At 53.6% G+C, this 23,325-nt stretch overlaps 2 protein-coding genes across 2 annotated transcripts; both read left to right on the top strand.

Annotated features, from left to right (window-relative positions):
• The first annotated feature begins 96 nt into the window (after positions 1 to 96).
• On the top strand, positions 97 to 2,636 carry MOGAT3 (monoacylglycerol O-acyltransferase 3). The gene is made up of 7 exons (XM_069486753.1): positions 97 to 205; positions 425 to 532; positions 628 to 698; positions 934 to 1,138; positions 1,404 to 1,578; positions 2,195 to 2,394; positions 2,482 to 2,636. Exons 1-7 carry the CDS (start codon positions 97 to 99, stop codon positions 2,634 to 2,636), a joined length of 1,023 nt encoding a protein of 340 aa, XP_069342854.1.
• A 17,600-nt stretch (positions 2,637 to 20,236) lies between these two features.
• NAT16 (N-acetyltransferase 16 (putative)) lies at positions 20,237 to 22,709 on the top strand. Its single transcript, XM_069487030.1, has 4 exons — positions 20,237 to 20,374; positions 20,435 to 20,629; positions 21,366 to 21,590; positions 22,137 to 22,709. The coding sequence occupies exons 1-4, from the start codon at positions 20,237 to 20,239 to the stop codon at positions 22,707 to 22,709; spliced, it is 1,131 nt and encodes a 376-aa protein (XP_069343131.1).
• The last annotated feature ends 616 nt before the right edge of the window (positions 22,710 to 23,325 follow it).

Raw genomic sequence — 23,325 nt, forward strand, 5'->3', positions numbered from 1 at the left:
GCTCTCTCTGGCCAGAAATCTTCCCAGGCCCTTCCCCACACCCTCACCTTCCTTGTCTGTTCTCTGGAGTCCTGCTGGCAGAGGGGAGGTATTGGAATGGAAGTCTCTGCAGCCTCGCCACCTTCTGTCACCTCGAAAACCCTATGGAAGCAGTGTCTGGAAAGAATAGCTGCCTACCAATTTGTGTTAACTTTCCTCTTCATGGGTGAGAAGGGGAGAGGCGTGGGTGCCTTGGGTCTGCCAGGGGAGAAGGGTCCCAAGGGAGGATGGCTGGGCAGCTGGCCTGGATGCCTGAAGGCCAAGGGACCACCCAAGAGGGCCAGAGGGGATGGAGGGATGGTCAGTGGGGGTGGAAGGGAGGGGAGTGGCTGGGTGGAATGACTGTTTCAGAAGCAAATTCATTCTTTTCTCATCTTTCACTCAGGCCTTTTCTTTTCTCTTCTCATCATCTTTCTCCTCTTCACCTCACTCTGGTCAATCTCTCTTCTCTACCTTGTGTGGCTCTACCTGGACTGGGACACACCTAACCAAGGTGAGCTGTGGACACGGGCCCAGGTAAAGAGAAATGGCAGGTGGCAGGAGGCGGTTACCTCCAGGGATTCTCACACCCTCTGACTTTGCCCGCAGGTGGAAGGTGTTTTGACTGGATGAAGAACTTGACAATTTGGAAGCACCTAAGAGATTATTATCCTATCAAGGTGATGGGTCCTTTGACTGCCTCCGCCCTCCCCTACCTCCCGCACTGCTCTCCCCCTTCTGTGTCCTGGAACCTGAGCACATAAGCTGAGGCAGTGGCCCAGGGGTGGATGGGTCCAAGAGAGGACCGTCCTAGGACCTTGAACTCTGGAGTCTGTTGCGGAGCAGGGCAGCTCTTTTCATCTGGTGTCTTTCCTTCTGTGCCTCCCTCCGCTCATCCTGCCCGACACCCTGAAGCTGGTGAAAACAGCAGAGCTGCCCCCCGACCAGAACTACGTGGTGGGCAGTCACCCACATGGGATCATGGCCACCGGGATTTTCTGCAATTTCTCCACGGAGAGCAATGCCTTCTCCAAGCACTTCCCAGGGCTTCGGTTCCGGCTAACTGGACTAAGTACCCTCTTCTACCTTCCAGTCTACCGAGAGTACATCATGAGCTATGGTGAGCCTCCAGCTGAACGGGGCGATTGTTCCCCCCACTCACTAGGACACCCCCTCTCCACCCCCCAGTACAGGGACCTGGCCTGAACATCAGCCAGGCTCACAGCAGGCATCCGTGCGTGGCTTCACTGTCGGGCTCTGACATGGGGATTGGGTGGGGGTTTGGGAGGAACAGGATGCAGGGTTCACCTGTCCTATGCTAAGGGCGAGGGGCCAGGGGCCTGCGGAGGGGGTGCTGACTGTTTCCCACCTACTCTGGCCCACAGGAATGTGTCCCGTGAACCGCCAGAGCCTGGACTTTATCCTGTCCCAGCCCCAGCTCGGGCAGGCCGTGATCATTGTAATAGGGGGTGCCCACGAGGCCCTGTATTCGGTCCCAGGGCAGCACTGCCTCACGCTCCGGGAACGCAAGGGCTTTGTGCGCCTGGCGCTGAGGCACGGGTGAGTGGGCACGCAGGGCCTGCTGGTGGGAACCCACAGCTCTGCTGGAACTGTCGGTTCTCTGTGGGTCTACACTCTCTCTCCGTCCCTAGACATCTGGGTCCCTGTAGGGGGGACTATGTCCCCAGAGCCAAGCACTGTGTCCTACACCTAGAGGCTCACGGCAGCCCTGAGCATCTCGCTCTGAGCCAAGCACTGTGCCCCTGTTACCCGGGCTCCCTCCCACCCCGAGCGAGGCAGGGGCAGGGCCGTCGTGCCGATGGCAGGGTCCTTGGGCTCAGAAGCCCTGGATTCTCTTTCTGACCTTATTTCAGAGGCAAGACCTTGGACTTGTCTCTTTACCGGTGAAGAGGGCTAATACCAACTAGGCACCGTGTTGTAGTTATAAAAACTGAATGAGAAAGTGAGTATGTGAAGGCCCACTACACAATTGTTTCTCAAGAAATGTGAGTCCCTTCCTCTAGATCTTTCTTTGTAGCCACAGTCATGTGCTTTGAAAGGCCCTGGGACGTGGCCTCATGAGGGCTGGGGAGGGACTCGCAGCCTCGTGCGGTGCCCGCTGTGGGGACAGTCCGGCAGCCCGAGCACCCCTCTTCTCTCTCGCCACCCTTCCCAGGGCCTCCCTGCTGCCCGTGTACTCCTTCGGGGAGAATGACATCTTCAGACTCAAGGCTTTTGCCGAGGACTCCTGGCAGTATCGCTGCCAGGTCATCTTTAAGAAGCTCCTGGGCTTTTCTCCTTGCATCTTCTGGGGCCGCAGTCTCCTGTCCAGCTCCTGGGGGCTGCTGCCCTTCGCTGTGCCCATAACCACCGTGGGTGAGTGCCCACCTGCGGGGGGAGGCCGCCAGCCGCTCTGTGGACAGCGAAGACCCCTCGCTCACCTGTGTCTCCCTCTCTCTGCAGTGGGCCGCCCCATCCCTGTGCCCCGGCGCCTCCACCCCACCACGGACGAAGTTGACCACTATCACGCCATCTACTTGAAGGCTCTGGAGCAGCTGTTTGAGGAGCACAAGGAAAGCTGTGGCATCCCTGCTTCTACTCACCTCACTTTCATCTAGGCCCTGAGCCCCCGACCCAGGGTGCTGAGACCTCCACCTACTGATGTGCTCCATGCCTCCAATAAAAGCAAGTTCCGGAAGCGAGCTAGTCCAGGCCTAATCCACGCCCAGCCTCATGTGCTACAGAGCTTCTGCCTTAGATTAGGTAGAGACTCAGCTCCGCATGTGGCACGACCGTGGACAAGCCTCTCCCCTCTGCCTCTTCTCTGGCTGTAAATAAAGGCATCTGCTTAGCTGAAAGCTGTCGGGCACCAGGACAGAGTTGGGAGGGAGGATTGGTGGAGGGGCAGGCTGTGAAGAGCGAGCAGGATTCAGGGGTAAAAGAAGTTAGAGTAGAGGGCGGATTAGTGAGCAAAAGGGGGGCTCGGTCAAGGGCACATAACAGGAGGGAGGGTGGACAGGTCCTCGGTGGAGAAAAGATAGAGTCAAGGGTACAGCGCACTCTGCACGCCCTCCCCATCCTCTGTGGGTCCCTGGGGCTGAGGGAACTAATGACCAAGGACTTATTTTACCGGAGTTATAACATACTTCAAACCTGGCATTCAGCTCAGCACTGTGGACTGTTGTAAAGATTAAATGAATTAAGACTTAAGGGTTTAGAGGCTGGGCGAGGTGGCTCACACCTGTAATCCTAGCACTCTGGGAGGCTGAGGCAGAAGGATTGCTTGAGGCCAGGAGTTTGAGACCAGCCTGAGCAAGAGTGAAATCCCATGTCTGCTAAAAATAGAAAAATGAACTAGATGTGGTAGCATGCACCTGTAGTCCCAGCTACTCGGGAGGCTGAGGCAGGAGCATTACTTGAGCCCAGGAGTTTGAGATTGCAGTGAGCTATGGTGATGCCTCTGCACCTAGCCCGGGTGACAAAGCAAGACATTGTCTCAAAAAAAAAAAAAAAATATATATATATATATATATATATATTCAGTAGAAGAATTTTCCCTTGTCCTTGGATGAAAACCCGAGCAGTCCCATGACTTATCTCAGGTAATAGGTTCTCCATCAAGTTGGTGCGTAGCATGTTCAGTTCCGGTGGTGATCAACGCTGCAGTCTTTATCCGAGGACAGGAATTTTCCCCTCACTGGCAAGGGTGGGCTACCTACTTGGCCTGGGAGCGGGGGTTGGGGAAGGTAGAGTATGCAAGGGTAGGACTGACCTCTTCCCTACTCCTCCCGCACTAGCTGCTGTTACTAACACTTTGGGCTAGGAGTGTGGGGCAGAGATAGGGGAAGAGTGCCAGAAAGTTCTAGTTAAACAAGGCTGTCACAAGAACGTGGTGTTCTCTGGGACTTCAGATTGCCAAAACTGATCTCTCTTCTTCCTGGGGACATTCACAGATACCTCACGGGTTTCCCTGTAAGGCCCTTTTGGCAGCTTCTGAGCTTTCTCTGCCTCATCCTCCGGCCTTGGGCTCTGCCCATGCTCTCCACACAGGTCTTCTCCGCAGGAATCCCATTATTCTAGGCTCCGAGGGATGGAAAACCCAGCTCCAGCCATGAACCTCCTTGGCCTGGGTGCTCTTGGAGTTCAGGCCCCACCGTGGCCACTTGTCCTTCCTTCTTTCCTGCCGTGGGGGCATCCAGCCAGCCATAGTCGGCCGCTAGATTTCTCTGGTGGACACCTTCCCCAAACACTGGGGAAGCATCAAGCTCTTGTCACTGATCTCGTTGTGAGAAGACTTGCCCTTTGGGGGTGGGGCTCACAGCACTCTGAAAGCCTTTCTGCACACCCTCTCCTCCATGTACAAACTCTGATCCTTGTCATGGGTGAGAGGCTCGAGAGTCACTTCTCAGCCATTCGCCTCGAATGTGCTGCCTGTGGCCCGCTCTGGCCCCCTTTGAGGTGCAAGGCCTATTTATTGCACCTCCGTACCTCAGCTTGGTGTAAATTTCAGTGTTGGCATCGGGAATGTTTTTCTCTGGGTTCCTTCCCTAAGGGGCAGGGGCATCAACTTCAAGTGAGAACTGGCCCCCGAGGGCTGGGGGCTGTGGGGATTAGATCCTGGGGACCTTCCTCCAGGGCCCTGCCCCTCCTCTTCTCCCTGTGAGTAATGGGGCCTTGGCGTGGGACTGGGGGAGGCTGGAAGGGTTTTCATCACCCGTCAGGCCTCCGTCTGAAACCCAAGTCATGGGTGAGGCGCGTGGGGAGGGCTTGGCCCGAGGCGGGAGAGGGGTACTGGGAGCCAGGGTGTTTCCTGGAGGAACGGGCTTGGCCCAGGAGGCAGAGAAATGCTCAAATTAGGTAAAGACGGCTCCGGTCCCTGCAAAGCCAGTTGGGTAAGTTTATCAGGAAAGGGCCAGGTTTGGTGGGAGTTGAGAGAGGAAGAAAGGGAAGGAGGAGTCATCCTTGAGGTAGAAAGACCACTGGGGTGTGGGGAGAGGCCAGGGCAGGAAGCAGAAAGGTGAAGATCAGGCTCCGTCCCCAGGGCAGACTTGGTGTCCCCGTGTGGGAAGCGGGAATGAGATGTGCCAAGGAAAATGGGCTCTGTGACTGCCAAGGATTGGAAAGACTCCGGGGCAGAGGGTGTTGGGAATGACACCCCCGGAGGGCCACAGGTGTGGCTCCCCCAGGCCACCACCCACCAGGGTCCGCTTCAGCCGATGAGCACTACTTCCCTGTTGGTCATGCCAGCTTGGCATCCTTCCTGTCCACTGTGACAGGGTTGTCTGTGGCCTGTCCCCATACTGTTAGCCTTCTTCTGAGAATGCCATCTCTCCAGGAAGCCAGCCCAGGCTGGGAGGAGGCTACAGGTGTCGGGAGCCCTGCCCTGACTCCCCCACCCCCCTGAGCCTCCCCAAGCCTCCCCTGCATCCATGCTCAGATCCCAGCCCAGCCAAGGGTGACAGTCCTCTGGTCCCCATCTCCTCTTGTCATCTGTTTTCCTAGCCCTTCCTTGTCAGGCAGTTGTGTTAGATGGGACTTGGTCTACAGGGCTGGAGCCCAGGTGGAGAAGAATAAAGAGTGAGATGCCAGGTCTATGTCACACAGCTTCCACCAGTCTCCCCCAGCCCCAGGCCACAGTGTCAGCACCAGGGCATACCCTGCTGGGCTGAGATGCCAAACTGAATTGTCAGGAAGGGCTTCTGAGGGGCACAGCAGGAACCAAGTGCACATCACCCAGCCACTGGCTGGCAGCTGCTGTCATCAGGATTCCAACTTGGAACTAAATCCCTCAGGGTGGCAGTCAGCCTGTCCACTGGGCTGAGCCTGGCTCATACATCACTCCAATCTTTGCCTCTGTTAACACGTAGCGTTCCTCCTGTGGTGTCTGTGTCCGGATTTCTCTCTTTCTGGCCTCAAGTAATCTTCCCATCTCGGCTCCCAGCGTGTTGGGATTATAGCTGTCAGCCACCACACCTGGCCCAAATTTCCCTCTTCTTATAGCGCACTGGTCACACTGGATTAGGACCTGCCTTAATTCAACATAACCACATTAACTTGATAATATCTGCAAAGACTCTGCTTCCAAATAACATGACGTTCACAGGTGCTGTGGGTTAGGATGTCAACATATCTTTTGGGGCCACATAAATCAACCCATAACAAGTGTTTTTTCTAATTCACACAAAGGTACTGTTTGCATGTGTAAGGTTTTTGAATGAGCGGCGCCAGAGAAAGAAAGACAAGCAGAGTTGAAAGGGATAAGTAAAGAGGTTTTATTGGAGCGCTCCCGGGTGGGGGTGATGACTCCCAAGAGAGGGACCCGGGCGAGCTTCACAGTCCCACAGAGAGGGACCAGAGAAGTCCCCCTGCCCAGAAGTCTGAGTGGGCTTATATATGTTTTTAGGGCTGGGGGTGGGGGTTTCTTTGGCGGAAAGATTTATGGCGGGGAGAGCAAGGAATTTTCTGTTGCAGTTTTAGGGCAGGTATGGAGAAATAGGAGGGGCTGGTGGTATGGGTGGACTCCAGGGACCGTGACAGACTCCAGGAACCGAGACCCTTGTCATGGTAACCATCCAGGTGTGGTTATTCTTTTAACTCAGTTGGGCCTAGCAGGCATTGTTCTCGGCAGGTCTCGTGGGCTTTTTCTTTTTATCATTAGGGAGGGGAGGGGTGCCCACCACCAGCCTTACAGCATGTACCTGGGGGCTACACCGAGAGGTGCTTTTTGGGTAAATTAGAACAAGAATGCTCCATGTTGCCTGGTAGCAAACGTTCCCCATAGGCTCTTCTCTCCAGGGAAATGCAAGTACCAGGCGTGCAGAAAGCAGGTGGGTCACTAGAGTCTAGACTGTCCCAAAGGGTACTGAGTTTCTAGTCCCAACACTGTGTGATTTCTCCTTGCAGTCTAGAAGAATCAAATTTATAAATACATGAACTAAAGAAGCGTTTGTGAGCTCAGCCGGTCACCTCCTTGCAGGGCTTGTTCTTGCCCTGCCGTCCTCCATGTGGCCGCCAGAGGGCGGTCCCCACTCACAAGGCAAATCCGTCCCTCTCCTGCCTGAAACCTTCCCAGAGCTGGCCGGCCTCTGCCTACACGACAGGTCCAAGGTGGTGCAGCCCCACCCAGTTCAGGCAACCCAGAACTGCTTGTTCTTGCAAAGCAGGATGTTTCTCAGCCCTGAGTTTTGTTCAGGCTGTTTCCTCCTGCCTGAAGGACCCTGTCCCTCTTCATGATCTGGAAGGGAATTTTAAAGACTCAGTTCAACCTGGGTGCAGTGGTTCACACTTGCAATCCCAGCACTTTGGGAGGCCAAGAACAGAGGATCACTTGTAGCCAGGAGTTTGAGACCAGCCCGAGCAATATAGCGAGACCCCATCTCTACAAAAATGACAAAAATTAGCCAGGTGTTGTGGCACCCACCTGTAGTCCCAGCTACTTGGGAGGCTGAGGCAGAAGGATCCCTTAAGCCCAGGAGTTTGAGGTTGCTGTGAGCTAGGATCGTGCTGCTGCACTCTAGCCAGGGTGACAGAGCGAGACCCTGTCTCAAAAAAACAAAAGAAACAAAAAACAGAATGAAACAATAAGAATATCACCATTTTACAACCTGTAGTATCTGGTAAGATTCCAACAAGACAACCAGATTTGGGCCTCTGATGGAAGAACGCAACACCATCTATGAAAATCTTTCCCAAAAAGTGGAAGCTAACTCTTAGCAAGAAATTTAATGTGAACCACATGTATAATTTAAACTTTTCTAGTAACCACTTTCTTTTCTTTTCTTTTCTTTTCTTTTTTTTTTTTTTTTTTTGAGACAGAGTCTCACTCTTGCCCAGGCTAGAGTGCTATGGCATCAGCCTAGCTCACAGCAACCTCAAACTCCTGGGCTCAAGCGATCCTCCTGCCTCAGCCTTCTGAGTAGCTGGGACTACAGGCATGCGCCACCATGCCCGGCTAATTTTTCTATATATATTTTTAGCTGTTCAGATCATTTCTTTCTATTTTTAGTAGAGACAGGGTCTCGCTCTTGCTCAGGCTGGCCTCGATCTCCTGACCTCGAGTGATCCTCCCGCCTCGGCCTCCCATAGTGCTAGGATTACAGGCGTGAGCCACCGCGCCCAGCCCTAACCACTTTTTGAAAAGTAAAAGGAAACACATAGAATTAATTCTAATAATATGCTTTACTTAGCCCAATATATCTAAAATATTTCAACATGTAATAAATATCAAAATAGTAATGAGATATATTACATTCTTTTGGGGGGGGACTAAGTCTTTGAAATCCAGATCATATCTAGCATTGGCAACATATTTCAGTTTAGAGGCTAAATATTCATTGGAAATACTTGATCCATGTCTTCGTTTGTTAAGGCTGATATAACAGAATACCATGAACTGGGTAGCTTACAAACAACAAAATTTATTCCTCACACTTCTGGAATCTTGTAGGTCCAAGATCAAGCACCAGCAGAATCAGTGTCTGATAAGGGCCCCCTTCTTCATAGACAGCCATTGTCTCACTCTAACCTCATATGCAGGGGCTTTGGAGGGCTCCCTCTCAGACTTTGTTTATAAGAACACTGTGATATTATGAAATGTGCATATAAATATGCATATACATATATGTTTTCACCCACAGTTCCTGGCTTATAATTCCTATAACCCTTGTTCTTTCCTAAGTGACTAAAACAACAAACATATCTCTTGCGAATATATTTGGCCTTTTGTCCTTGGTTCCTGAAGCAGCTTCAGAACAGCTTCAGAGCAGTAAAAGTGAAAGGCGGTCTTTTGTGATAACGTTGGGTGGATTCAGGCCTCAGAAGCAGGCTTCAGAAAACAGCATCTCTCTCTCCCTGCCCTTCTCCTGCCCTCCTCTCGCCTGCTCCCTTTGCTCCCCAAGGCAGGCCATAGAAACTAAAAATATACTCTAATCTTCCCCTGCCTTTCTGTCTTGGAGCTGGCTATAAAGAAACTCTCTGACCTACTTTGTCTGATTTTAGGTCATAAGACCCCCATCTCAGAAGGTGTCCTGCCACATACCTGGGAGGAAGGATTGCTGCATCCAGAGGCCAAGAAGAATCTGAACAGACAGGCCTTGCTGGGTCTCCCCACTCGGTCCATTAATACTAGATTATACCCTTTTTGTCTAATCATATTTCGACACGGCTGCCCATGCTTCAGTCATGCCTATCCCATGATGTCTCCATAAAAGGGCCAAGAGGACTGGGTTCGGAGAGCTTCTGGTCGGCTGAACACGTGGAGGTGCCTGGAGGGTGCTGCACCCAAGGAGGGCATGGAAGCTTCGAGCCCCTTGCCATGTGCCTTGCCTTACACGTCTCTTCATCTGTATCCTTTGCAATATCCTTTGTGATAAACTGGTAAATAAATGTGTTTCCCTGAGTTCTGTGAGCCACTCTAGCAAATTAATGGAGCCCAAGCGGGGTAGTGGGACCCTGATTTACAGTTGGTTGCTGAGAAGCACAGTGTAAAACAACCTTGAGCTTGCAATTGGCATTGAAAGTGGGGGGCAGTCTTGTGGGACTGGGCCCTCAACCTGTGGGGTCTGAGGCTATCTCCAGGTAGATAGCCTCAGAATTGAACTGGGTAGGAGGACACCCGGCTGGTGTCCGAAGCAGAACTGATTGCTTGCTTGTTGTATGTGGGAAACCCCCCACGAGTTTCGTAGCAAAAGTCTTCTGTGTTCATTGTGTTGTGGTGTGACAGCAGAGGAAAAACAGTTGTTTTTTCCACAAAGGCACTAATTCCATGATAAGGGCTTTGTCCCCGTGACCTAATCACCTCCCAAAGGCCCCACCTCCCAAATACCATCACCTTGGGAGTAAAGATTTCAACATGAATTTGGGGGTGGGGGCATATGGATGCAGACCACAGCAAGACATATTTATAGTTCATAAAATTCACAGTCGCAAAAAGAGTTTCACAATTGAAAAAGTTGGTCTGCCGGGTGCAGTGGCTCACGCCTGTAATCCTAGCACTCTGGGAGGCCAAGGCGGGTGGATCATTTGAGCTCAGGAGTTCGAGACCAGCCTAAGCAAGAATGAGACCTCGTCTCTACTAAAAGTAGAAAGAAATTATATGGACAGCTAAAAATATATATATAGAAAAATTAGCCGGGCATGGTGGTGCATGCCTGTAGTCCCAGCTACTTGTGAGGCTGAGGCAGAAGGATTGCTTAAGCCCAGGAGTTTGAGGTTGCTGTGAGCTAGGCTGATGCCACGGCACTCTAGCCTGGGCAACAGAGTGAGACTCTGTCACAAAAAATAAATAAATAAATAAATAAGATGGACAACTAAAAAAAATGTAGGAAAAATTAGCCGGGCATGGTGGTGCATGCCTGTAGTCCCAGCTACTTGTGAGGCTGAGGCAGGAGGATCGCTTGAGCCCAGGTGTTTGAGGTTGCTGTGAGCTAGGCTGATGCCATGGCACTCTAGCCTGGGCAACAGAGTGAGACTCTGTCTCAAAAAAGAAAAGAAAAAAGAAAAAGTTGTTCTGAAAATTCTCAAGTTTTCCAATAACTGAATCAATTATCCATGTTTAAAATTTGAATTAATTAAAATTAACTTATGCGGCACAATCCACAATCACAAAGATATGGAATTAGGCCTGGTGCGGTGGCTCACACCTTTAATCCTAACATTTTGGGGCACTGAAGCAGGAGGATTGCTTGAGGCCAGGAGTTCCAGACCAGCCTGAGCAAGAGTGAGACCCTGTCTCTACAAAAAATAAAAAAATTAGTAGGCGTGGTGGTGCACACCTGTAGTCCCAAGGCTGAGGCAGGCAGATCACCTGAGCCCAGGAGTCTGAGGTTGCAGTGAGCTGTGATGACACAACTGCACTGTAGCCCAGGCGACAGAGTGAGATCCTGTCTCAAAAAAAAAGAAAATGGAATCGACCTAAGTCCCCTTCAACTGATGAGTGGATAAAGAAAATGTGATGTGTGTATATATATTAATATATATGTATATACACACACCATGGAATACTACTCATCACTGAGAAAGACTGAAATAATGTGTTTTGCAGCAACTTGAATGGAACTGGAGGCCATTATCCTAAGTGAAGTAACTCAGGAGCAGAAAAACAAATGCTGCATGCTCTTGCCTATAAGTGTGGGCTAAGCTGCACAAGGGCACACAGAGTGGTATAACGGACATCGGAGACTCACCCCGGGGGAGCACGGGAGGGGGTAAGTGTTGAACAGTCACCTGTGGAGTACAATGTACACTGCTCGAGTGATGGGTGCACCAAAAGCCCAGACTTCACCACTGTGTGACATATACCTATAATGGAATTCAACTTGTACCCCCTAAATCTACTAAAATAAAAAAATACAAAAAGAAGAAACATTCCCTTAGATAAAAAATCCATGTCCTCAGTTGTACCAGTCACATTTCTGGTGCTCCATAGCTACGTGTAGCTAATGGTACCACCTCAGGCAGGGTGGATAGATCCAATCACCGGGCCACAGGACAAACAGAAAAGAGAGGAGTGTGTTAAACATCAAGGAGATGTAACCAGCAAAATCCAGATGGCAGGAAAATTTGCAGGGTAAACAATCTCATGTCTTCAACAGGTAAGTTGCAAAAAGAGAGAGAGATGGAGAGGAAACCTCTAGATGAAAACAAACCTAAAATACATGCCAACTGTATCACTTACCTGTTACTGCATAACAAGTTACCCCCAAACCTAGCAGCTTAAAACAAACATTTAGTATCACACAGTTTCCGAAGGTCAAGGATTGGGAGGGGCTTAGCTGGGGATGTTGGCCTCGGTTCTGAGGTTGCATTCAAGCTGTTGACTGGGTTTGCCATTTCTCGGGGCTCAACTCGGGTTGAGGGATCCACTTCACTGGTGTGGTTGTTGGCAGGTCCCAGTTCCTCCTCGTTCTTTGTCTGATGGGTCGCTCCACGGGGCTGAGTTACTCACAATAGGGCATAGAGCCAGAGAGACAGACAGACAGACAGATAGACACAGGGAGGGATGTCTAAACAAAAGCTGCAGTCTTTTGTTTTAGAAGCAACAGAACTTCACATCTCCCTATGCTATTGGTCACACAGACCAACCCTGGTACAACGTGGGAGGGAATAGCACAAGGGTGTGAACACAGGAGGTAGGATGTTGGGCCTTCTTGGAGGCTGGCTACTCACCTCAACCCATCCCAATGTTTAGACTCATTTGGATCCCGATCGAAAGAAACAATTTCTTTAAAATGGCATTTATGAGGTATTTGAACATATGCTTGATAATATTAAGGAATTATCAATTAGTTTAGGCAGGGTAATGATATTGTGGCTATATTTTTTATAGCATTCTTTGCTTTTAGAGATACATACAGAGATATTTACCAGTGAAAATGACAGGATGTCTAAAATTTGTTTTAAAATATCAGGAGAGGTGGGAAGTAGCTTGCTGTATGGATGAAACAGTAATTAGGCAGGAGTTGATCATTGTTGAAGCTGATGATGAGTTCTTGGGGCATCCCAAGATTTAATTAAATTTTTAAAAATTTAATTAATTGATGATCTCAATGGACAGATAAAAATTGCATATATTTATTGTGTACGACTTGATGCTTGGAAATACGTGTTCTCTCTACTTTTTTGTATGTTAAATTTTCTCCACAATAAAATAGTATTTTTTGTGGCTGGCTAGATTGAACTACTTGTGGGCAGAAATGGAATCACCCAGGTCTGTGGAAGATGACACTAATGCTTGCTGAATAAATGAATAAACATTGTAGCCAGTGTTGGTTTGTGTGAACTGGAGAGAGCAACCTATTGATTTGGGGAGAGAAGATGTGAAATTTCAGGTATATTCCAGCCATATAGTCACACTTTACCTGTAGAAATACAGTGTAAAGCTGGGCTGCATATTGGTTTGGGGTCAGGATACCAGGAGTTTGATTTTACCTCTACTCAACCTGAGATAATAACGTCACTGTCCCCAACTGCAGAAATAGATTGGAGGCATTCATTCAACATGCTCATTGAGCACCTACTATGTGCGAAGAACTGAACTAAGTACATAGTTGTACTTAGTTGTACATAATTGTACTGAACTAAGTACATAGTTGTACATAGATGCATAAAGATAACTATGACATCATTCCTGTTCCAAAAGAGGTCATGGTCAAGCTCAATGGTTTTCCATCTTTCTTTCAGCTGATTCCAGAAGGTCCCATGGGTGTTCCTAGAGTTCTGACCATCCTGACTGCAGAATAAACGAGAAGCTTCAGGTATGGCTGAATTCCAATGTACAAACGGTAATGCACCCCACTTGCGAATTACTCCTCCACTTGGCCAGATAATAATTCCTACCATTAACTGAATTTCTGTGCCAGAAATGCTATGCCAGGCACTTGACATACATTATCTTATGCAATCCTCACTGGAAGTTAGGTGTTATGTCCTCTTCGCAGATACGGAAACCATGACTTCATGACCCCCCGGTGGGTGTGTGGCATCTGTGGCACCCGGCCTTCTGGGATGATCCGAATGATTCTTTTAAGTGCTGTAATTCTGAGTAAGCCTCTGAGGCAATCGCTGGCTCTGTGACTTTGGGCCAATTTTTTTAACCCTTTGATCTTTGGTCTTCTTATCTGCAGAATGAGCTGGTTGTGAAGGTTGTAACTCATGAGGCATCCAGCTCAGTTCCTGTAGAGCTTTCACATCTTTTATTTTACTGCTCTCATCCACAGATCGCCGGAGACAGCCTGGAAAGTCAACACTTGATTCATAGATTGGGGAATTGCCCAGATAGACAGGTCACTGGATGGGGACTGATAAAGGGGATGGCAGAAGACTCAGTCATCTCACAGCTGGGGAAGGAAAACAGGAGTTGGAGAGGAAATCATCAAATCCAAAAATCTGGTCACCTGGGATGCAGAGATCTTTGGGACTGTAGGGAGTGGGTGGGCAGTGGGAGAGGAAGTGGGGGGCCGGGAGGGCTTCCTAGGAGAGCGTGGTCCAAACCGAAATGACAGGGACCAGCTATACCAGTAAAGCATACCTGGCCCAGAGAGGGTACAAATAACAGACTTTCCCAAATAAAAGGCCCAAATGAACAATCCATCACCAACACGTGGGGACCCAAAGGTAAGCGTACCAGAGGGCATTCACAAAATTTAGAGCAAGGAAATGACATTATTAGTAGCACTGACACTGGCTTGGTGCTTTACCATCTGCAAAGTGCTTTCACACGGTTTGTCTCATTTGCCCTGTGAGGGGTGAGTGAGCAGTGGGATCTGAGTTTGCAGTGCTAGGACCCCGTGCCAGCTGTGGGAGCTAGCCCATCACCCTCTCACAATGACTTTCCTCATCTGTGAGTGACCAAATAATCCCACCGACCCTACAGTGTTGTCGGGATTAAGCCAAAGTGCTTTGTAAACATTCTGAGTGGTTCTGTGGTTCACAACGCCTCACCGCCAGTAGTGGGCAGAGGTGGCCCTGAAACCCAGGCCTGCCGAGCGGGGGCTCTCCACTTGGCCGGTGTCTCTCCCCCCAACCCCACGGCCACATGTCTCTCCCCCAACCGCCCCCTCCCCGTACCCTGCCCCCAGCCCCGCGGCCTTGGCTGATGTCACAGCACAGTGGCCCGCCTCCCTCCATCCTCCCAGTACGTAGGATGCTGAAACCACTTGTTCTCTCTTGCTGCGAGGGGCAGCCAAGAAGTTAAAGCCACCTTTTAACGCCTCACCGCCACTGTCCCCATCCCCTATCCTCCCGCGGAATCTTGGTGGGAGGGATGTGGGCTATCCTAGATGTCTGAGAATAAGAGATTGGAACAAGGTGGCTTGCGATTGCCCCAGTGAGCCTCCTGGAGGTGGGACTTACGCTGACATGTTGCTTCTGAGTGGCTTGGACGTGAGGAGGATGGGAACTTTGGGAAACCTCCCATTTTGATTGGCTATAGGGACTGGCAATGAGTGAGTGTTAGACCAATCAAAGAGTTTCTGGTGGCAGGAGGTGGGGCTTCTAGTGAAAGGGGCGGGACTAGCATATGATTGCGTCTCCCTTTGGCCACTAGTGACTTTTTCCTTGAAATCTTTAACTTTTTGAAGTGCTTTCCCACAATGGAACATATGCCACCTTAACTGCAGTTTTGTGAGATGCGCAGCGTGTTACCACTTTCAGATATTAGAGATGGGAAGTCCTATAAAAAAAAAAAAAAAAAAGGTTGAATGACTTGTCAGTTACTTTTTGGCCTACCCGGGCCTGGAATTCCGTGTCCTGATTCTCATCCCTTTAATCTTTGGTGTGGCTGTGTGAGCGAGAGTCCAAGAAGGTGATCCCCCATCTTATTCCATTAGCACATCCAATGGGATCAGTTTACCAGGTTACGCATGGAGTTACCATCCTGGAAAGCACAAAAATGAAATAAGATAGGTGAGCGATGAACTTGGGGGCTGGTGGGGGCGAGCATGAGAGCTGGGTCGCCCCTGGAGAGAGGAGGTCCAGCAGACCTCAGGAGACCTTAACATTCCCTGCATCTGAGAGGACTTTGCAGTTACTAAAGGGCTTTGTGCATCACTTTCCCTGCTCCTTACATCGTAGATCTGCAGGTGTTCTTATCTTACTTTATGGGTGGAGCAGGGAGCCCTGCAGGAGTTAAAAGCCTGGGCCACCAGCTTATTAGGGTCAGAGGCAGCGCTGTACCCGCTCGGGTCCCAGGTCCACGCTTCCCTCTTCCTCCCACCCACTTGGGTTAGCAGGGGGTGCAGAACCTAGTGTGTGCATGTGCTCAGGTACACGCGGTGTACTTGGAAGTCTTTCCTGCGTGCTGCCCGGCGGAGGCCTTGATACCTGCCAGCCAGGGACATAACACAGGTGATTGTAGGCTGAGGGGCCCTGGCACTCCGGAGACGAGGCTGCTCAGGGACCCCACGCAATGTTGGGAAGACTGAGACGTCTTCGCCCAGCTCCGCTCCTTTCGGCCTCTCAGCTTCTGTCTCTTGGTGTCTCTTCCAGTCGCCAGACTTCTCAGGTTTCCGATTTCCTCTGTCAGTTTCTCAGACGCAGCTCTGGGGCTCCGAGTCCCATTTCCAGACGTTCTTACTTCTCTAGCGGTAGGAATCGGAGAGAGGGGATTCCGTTGAGGGTGTGGCCCCTGGAGCAGAGGGACTTCGGGGTGGTGGGGACTCCCGGAACGAAAAGAGAGGTGCTGGGGAGGGTGGCGCGATAACTAAACCGGCAACCCCCCCCCTCCCTCCACCAAAACCCGAGACACCCCCACTCCCAGTCCCGCTCCCCAGCCGGACAAGGCGCAGCAGTCTCTTTGGCCACTCAGCTGCTCCCGCCAGCAGGGCCGCGCCGCCTGGGGCACCCCCCTGCCTGGGGCACCCCCCCACCCTCGCCGCCAGCCCCCAGCCGGACTCGAGTCCGCTCCGAATCCGTCCCGGGTTTCTCCCGCGTCGCTGGGGTCTCCGCCCCTCGGAGCCGCCGCCGGGGCCGCGCTGGAGCGACGCCGCGGGAACCGCAAGCGCTGCCCGGCCCGGAATCCGCTGGGCACCCGGGCCCGGGTAGCGAACTGGGCTGCGACGCTGGCCCCAGGCTGGCGTTCGAAGTCCGAGTCGGGACCCGATGGCGCTGCCCGGGCCCCGCGCGTCATCCTCCTTTGACACTCGGGGCTCCTAAGGGACCCCCATCTCGGCACGGCTGGCTGTCTGCGCCGGCTCCGCCTCTCAGCATCCCGGCCTGGCTCCGGCTCCCGCTCCGGCTCCGGCGAGGTAGGGGTAGGAAGCCCCGCAGGGCCCGGGGGCGAGGGGCTGGCATGCTCCTCCGCGGTGCGATGGTGGCAGCAGGAGACCGCCTCCCCCCCCCCCCCCAGCCCCCCGGTAAGAGAGCGGCTGCGCCCCCTGCTGCCCGACCCTTCGTGTCCCTTGACCTAGATAACTGAGACCGAGACTTCACCCCAGGTGTCCAGAGGCGCTTTCCTGTCATCTCTCCCCTCCACCTCTGTCGCCATTTCGCCCGCACCTGTCCCTAGGGTCCGGTGCCCAGGGGCACCCTTGCCAAGTAGACAGCTGCCTTCGGAATCTCCACCCGCCTGCTGCCTCCCAAGCCCCCACTCCAGGAATGGGGCGGAGGGAAGACCCTCACCAGGAAAGACCCTCCAGTAAAGCCCCTCTCTCCACTGTGTGGCCCTCTGGGCCACCCGCCTTCCCCGACCGCTGGGCCATCTTCCTCCCTTCCTGCCTCTGCTCCCGGGGCCTTCCAGCCCGCCCCACTTGGTCTCGTCTCCCCTGTTGCTGTTTTCGAGGTGTTCTCTTCCAGCCTCTTTTCTGACTTTCTCCTCCCCGTGACCCCTTTTCTCCCCCCACCAGGAAAAGGGGGTGTGTCATGCTGCTTTCTATTTATGGTCCCCCTGGGGAGGGGTGCGCTGTAGGATTTTTTTGGCATCTGCTGGGCCCGGAGTCACGAGGTGTCATGTCTGTGATTCGGTGTCTGTGCCTCCACCCTCTCCCCTCGCTCATCTCCTGCGGCCCCGCATCTCCCTGGCGCCTTTGTCTCCTCTCCGCCTCCGTTCCTGTCCCTTTCGCTCTCATCTTCGGGCGCTTTGTGTAGCTGCCTTCTTTGTCTCCGCCTCTCCGCGTCCCTGCTCCCTTCCCTCCCTCTCCTCCCTCTCTTCCCTCCCCCGGTTCAGAGAAGCCTCCGGCCTCAAGGGCGTCAATATTTCAGGTGTGTGGGGTGCGGTGGGAGCGGGGTGGAGGTGGCGGGCTCTCAGCATGCCCAGCTGTGCCTCTGATGACCCCCTCCCCAGAGTGATCATTCATATTTATGAGATTAAAAGAATGGCCCCAAGGATGTGGGGATATGCTGCCCCTCTTGCTGGAGCTTGGGCCATAAGATGCCTGAACTACATCTCCCACAGTGCCCTGGAGGCTCCGGCTGCCTCTACCTCTGCCTAGACACCTTATGGGAGTTATAGTTCCACGGAGCCTGGCTGGAGGGTGCTGTACTGGAGGGTGGGAAATGGCCACAGTGTGGAGCGAGGGTTGGGGGCCAGCCCACAGCTTCGGTTGGCCTGGAACCCCAATCTACTTTGTTCCCACTACTCGCCTCCCCCAAGGCTTAAGAACCTTGGAAGCTTTGTTTGTGACCCCCCAAAAGGAACAGAGTTAGAGGGAGTGCCCAGGAAGAAAAGATGGGGGATGAACTGGAAAATTCTTCCTTCTTCTCTGTGACCCTGGGAACTCCCCAATCCCCCCACACCCCTACTTCCCATCCTCCATCCACAAACAACCTTATCTGAGATGTAGAAATACTATTTGGAAATAGTCTGGCTGTCCTGAAAGCAAGGGAGAGAAACTGGAGCCTAATGGCTTGAATTGGTTCCAGTCTACAGGTTGCTCACACTTTGTCCATCCCCTTTGTGGGCAGTGGGGTGTTCCTAGTCACTACCCAACCACCAGCTTGTATTTTCCCAGGACCCATGAACAGCTGGTTCAGGTTGCCTGGAGATGCAACGGGAGCCAGGAGCTAACCTGCTCATCTCTGGGACCCTTCATCCTCAGGACCTGCTGCAAGGGGTCTGGTGCTTTGCCTGGACTGAGGGTTGGGGTCTGTGTAGGTCTGAGTGTTGACACAGGGATTGCTGAAAGTGTGGGCCCAGCAGTGGGGGTTCCCTAGCAGTCCCATCTCTGGTCCTGTGTCAGCTTAGCCTGGCTAGGACGTTTGGCTCCTATTAAGGACCCAGTAAGTCCTCTTCTTGCTCTACATACTTTGGAGATCCAGCTACACCAAAAAGAGGTCTTCCCCACTGGCCTGGGAGCCAGGAAACAACTTTTAGCCTGGCTGTGTCCAAGCTGAGTCACCTTGGGGAAGGTTTTTAACCTCTCAGAGCCTCAGTTTCCTTACTGTGAAAGGAATGGGTTGAACCTGATGGTGCTAATGGCCCCAGGAGGGGTTTTAAAATCCTCTGAGCCTGGCTTTCCCTCCCCTCTGCTGTTATATCTCACCTGGATTTAGCTGGGAGAGCCTTAGGTGTTGGAATCAGATTAGAAAGAGTCAGAAAAGAAAGAGGGAGATAGAACTCTCGTTTTGAAGCTTTGTTCGTATAGCAGGTATGCTGTATTTATGTAAGCTATGATTATGGCATGGAAGCTGAAACCATTCCCAAACCACCCCTTGGTGCCACTGCTGATCAACCTTCCTCCAAACCTAAGTCATGTTTTTGTGAAACAAAATGAAACAAACAAACAACAACAAGAAAAAACCCTTCAGCCAAGCCCAGTATGACCCTTCACAGAGTAGTTGGTCTGTGTGCCCCTGGGATGTTGGTTAATGAGGCTTAATGTAGGTTATCTGAAATGAGCATTGAAATTGACTGAAATCGAGAGGAATGGGCTGTGATTGGTTCATTTGGTTGGTCTGGCAGAGACAGATCTGGAAATAGGAGTTTTCAGGACTTGGTTAGGGGTTTTTCTCTTTGGTTTTGCTGGAGCTCCAGTGAGCCCTTTTCAAAAATTATCCTGGAGTGGAACCCAAATCTCCCTGTGGGGAAGGCAGGGAATAAACTCCAGCAAGAGGAAGAAAAGGGGGTTTGGATTGGCCTGGGAATAGCTTGACATTTTCTAATGGAGCTGTCCATCTGCTCACTCCCTTTGCTTATATTTGCATATGTATGTCAGGAAGTTGGGGGAAACTGAGGCAGCAATTTGAGGAGATTTGGGGTCTACATCTCACTCCCTTTGCCCCAGGTTGATACCCGGCAGTGGCAGGAAAGCAGGGAGTGGGGAGGGGTGTTGAATTGCCTGCTCTTCCCTGGGGAACCCCTGTAGGCAGAGTGGTGATGGTGAGAAGTGGGAGTTTTTTTCTCATGTTGTCCATGCAGAGATCTTAGAGAGATGATGGGGCCCTTGAAGGAGTTTTCCTCAATTTTTTACCACCCCAAGGGCCTTCTGTCCTTTGGGCGCTGGTTGCTGGCTGGGCATGGAGGAGGTCTGGGACTAATCCCTGGGGAGTTCACTGGGGCGCCTGAGTTTGTGACTGGTGGAGGTAGAGCAGGCAGGTTGGGATTTCTGGGAGCTGGTGGGAAGAGGGTGGAGCTAGGAGCCCTCTACTCCCAGGGTCTGTGTGAAGAGCCGAAAAGAAAGGGTGTTTGTGCAGGGAGGGGCTGTTGGCACTGCTTGTGTGTAGGGAGCCAGATGTGAGAAAAAGGGGCTCTGATCCAGCTGCTGGATTCTCTCTTTTCTGCAGGGTAATGAAGCTGGATGCAGGCTGTGGCGCAGCCACCGCGGAGGTCCCTAAGCCAGAAACGGAGGCTGCACGAGATTCAGAGCCGAGCTCCGAGACCCGGCCAGGAGAGGCAGGGGCCAAGTCCAGAGGGCTTGAGGCTGAGGCTGAGCCTCTGCGGGTCGACTTAGGGCCTGAGGTCAAGGGCGAGTCCTCAGGGGCCAAGCCCAGGTCTGAATCAGGGCCTGAGGCTGAGGCCGAGCCATTGGACTTCGTGGTGGCCACAGAACGGGAGTTTGAGGAGGTGCTGGCCATTTCGGGGGGCATCTACGGTGGCCTCGACTACCTTCCCAGCCGCTACCACAGCTGGCTCCAGGATCCCGACCGCACAGTGGTGCTGGCCAAGCGCAACGGAGGAGTGGTGAGCCGGGGGCGGGCCCAGGTGAAAAGGGGAAAGCCACGTTCGGGTGCGTGGATCTTAGGGAGCCGAGGGGGCGGGCCTCTCCCCAGGCATCGTTCGGCTGCTGAGGAAATAGAGTCTGCTTTGGGACCACAGTGTAGGCGTACAGATCCAGGGGCTAGGTCAGTGAGGGTGAGGTGGGTGACTGCGGACGCGGAGGACCTGGAGGAACTGGTGAGAGCTTCGAAGTCTGAGGATCCATTCGAGGAGTTTCTGGGGGCAAGAGCACAAAAAGAGGGGAGTAGGCAAGAGGGGGTAGGTTAGAGGTGGCAGCAGCTAGGCTAGGACCCGGACCTGGGAACTCGCACCAAGAGGGTCTGGAAGCCGGGAGCAGGGCGAGCGCAGCGTGGGGCTGGGGAGGAACTCAGAGGTAGCGCAGCGGTAGGTGCCAGGGGGCGTGGCAATGTTCTGGGGGTGGGGCCCAAGAAAGGGGCGTGGCGAGCGGTCAGGGACTGTTGCACCAGGAGCTGGAGCATCTCAAGAGATGGAAGAGGCCCCGGCGAATGACTGTTTTGCCGGCTCTGGAATCCGAGCCCCAAGTGCTGAGGAGAGTTCCCGGGGCCGCCGCAGGCCTGGCCTGGCGCCCAGGCGGTGACGACGGAGCGCTCAGCGTGTGGGAAGAGGCAAGCCCCACGAGCCGGCAGCCCTGGCAGGGGCGGAGGCGGGGAGCGGGCCTCCTAACGGCCTCGGTCCGCAGATCGCGCTGGAGTCGGTGAACGTGATCGACGCGGGGGAGACGGCGCTGGTGGAGGGGCTGCGCTTGGCGCCCTGGGAGCGCGGCAAGGGCGTGGCGGGGCTGCTGCAGCGCTTCTGCTCGCAGCTGGTCAAGCGACAGCACCCGGGGGTCAAGGTGGCACGGCTCACCCGGGACGACCAGCTGGGCCCCCGGGAGCTGAAGAAATACCGCCTAATCACCAAGCAGGTGAGAAGGTCAAGGTAGTTCGGAAGGCTAGGCCTCTCCGCCGGGGCATAGACGGGCGGCCCTCCCCATGCCCACCCGAACACGGGCTTGCTTCTCTCCTGGCTCTACGGAGTGGAGCGGCCCGTGAGCCTTGCCCTGGGTCTCCCAGTCATTATCCATACCCTTTTGCCCAGGGAAAGTCACCCCCGACTCCCAGCCTGAAACCCTCCCTCAGTCCTTATATCCCAACTTCTGTGATCCTGCCTCTCCTACGATCCTGCCTCTCTTCGGGGACCCAAGTATCCTAATCTGAGCCATTGTCTTCCCTCTCCCTCGCTTTCACTCCCTCGGAGACCCAGGGACCCACATCCCTTCCCTGGCTACTCCACGCTGATCCCACCTCTCCTTGGGAATCCAGATATTCTGAGTCCTTGTCCTTGGTGCCTCCCTTCTGCGCTCGAAACCCAGACTTTTTCATACCCCACTTGGCCCGGGCCCCTCATTGTCGGTCCTCCCGAGGGGCCAGCCCTCCCGCGCTCGCCCCGCGCTCACTCGTGCCCCCCGCAGGGCATCCTTTTGGTCCGATTCAACGCCTCCGCGCTACTGGCTGGGCTGGGCGCGCGGCTGGCAGCGCTGCGGACCTCCGGCACCTTCTCGCCACTGCCCACCGAGGCTGTGTCCGAGGCAGGCGGCGACGTGGCACGCCTCTTGCTGTCGCCCTCCGTGCAGCGCGACGTGCTTCCGGGTGGGACCATCATTCAGGACTGGCAGCCCTACCGGCCAAGTGAGAGCAACCTGCGCCTGCTGGCGTCCAAGGGCCTGGAGTGGTGCGTGGACAGCCGCGCGCGCCCGCGCGTGCTCACGCTGTGCACGCGCCCCTTCCCTATCCCGCATGGCGGCGACGGCACTTGGCGCTACCTCAACGTCGACGCCTTCGGCAGCGACGGCGCGCAGGTGCAGAGCCAGCTGCTGTGGCACCTGCAGCGCCAGGCCCCGCGCCTAGCCGGCCTCAACGTCATGTGCCAGCTCTTCCTGGCGCCCCAGCTGTGGTCACAGCTGGCTGACTTCTGCCAGGTCGGCCTGGGGCTAGAGCTGGTCAAGGGTTACACTGAACAGTACCTGCTGGAGGCCGACATCTGAGGCCTCAGAGCGGAGAGAGGCAGCACTTTACACCCGCCCTCTCGCGCTGATCCTGTCAGCCCCGCCCCTGCCATTTCGAAGCTCCGCCCCCTTGGAAGTCGGCTCAGATTCCTACCCCTACCCCTACGGGTCCCTCACCTTGCCTTTTCTCTTCACCTCTGCCATCTTGCCTCTAGTGTCCCCAAACGCCCTGACCTGAACCGCTGGATTTGGGGGAGTCCGAGCTGCTGTTATCCACCCTCTCCGCTTTCAAAGAATTGGTCTGTTCGCAGACTGCCGAGTCCTACCCTGTCATTGCCCCGGCCTGGAGTGAACCCTGCCCTTCCTGCCCCCTTGTGGGTGGAAGCGAGCAGAAGTGTGTGCACAGCCCTGGCCCCAAGCGCGGCCCCGAGATCCGTGTGTCTTTCCTTTCTCCCGCCCTTTCTAAAGCCCTCAAAGTCGGCCTTGCGCTCTTCTCACTGTCCCCTCAGCCTCCGGTGCCTCCAGATCGGTGTCCTCTCCCCGCTTCTCTCTGTACCCCTCTCCTCGTCCTCCTCCCCGGAGCTCCCTGACTCAGCTCCTCGGTGCCCATTCTCCTGCCCCTCTGTCCCCCTTCCCCGTGACCTCCTCATCGCTG

The sequence above is a fragment of the Eulemur rufifrons genome, chromosome 14 (genome assembly GCF_041146395.1).
Source record: "Eulemur rufifrons isolate Redbay chromosome 14, OSU_ERuf_1, whole genome shotgun sequence".
NCBI lineage: Eukaryota > Metazoa > Chordata > Mammalia > Primates > Lemuridae > Eulemur > Eulemur rufifrons.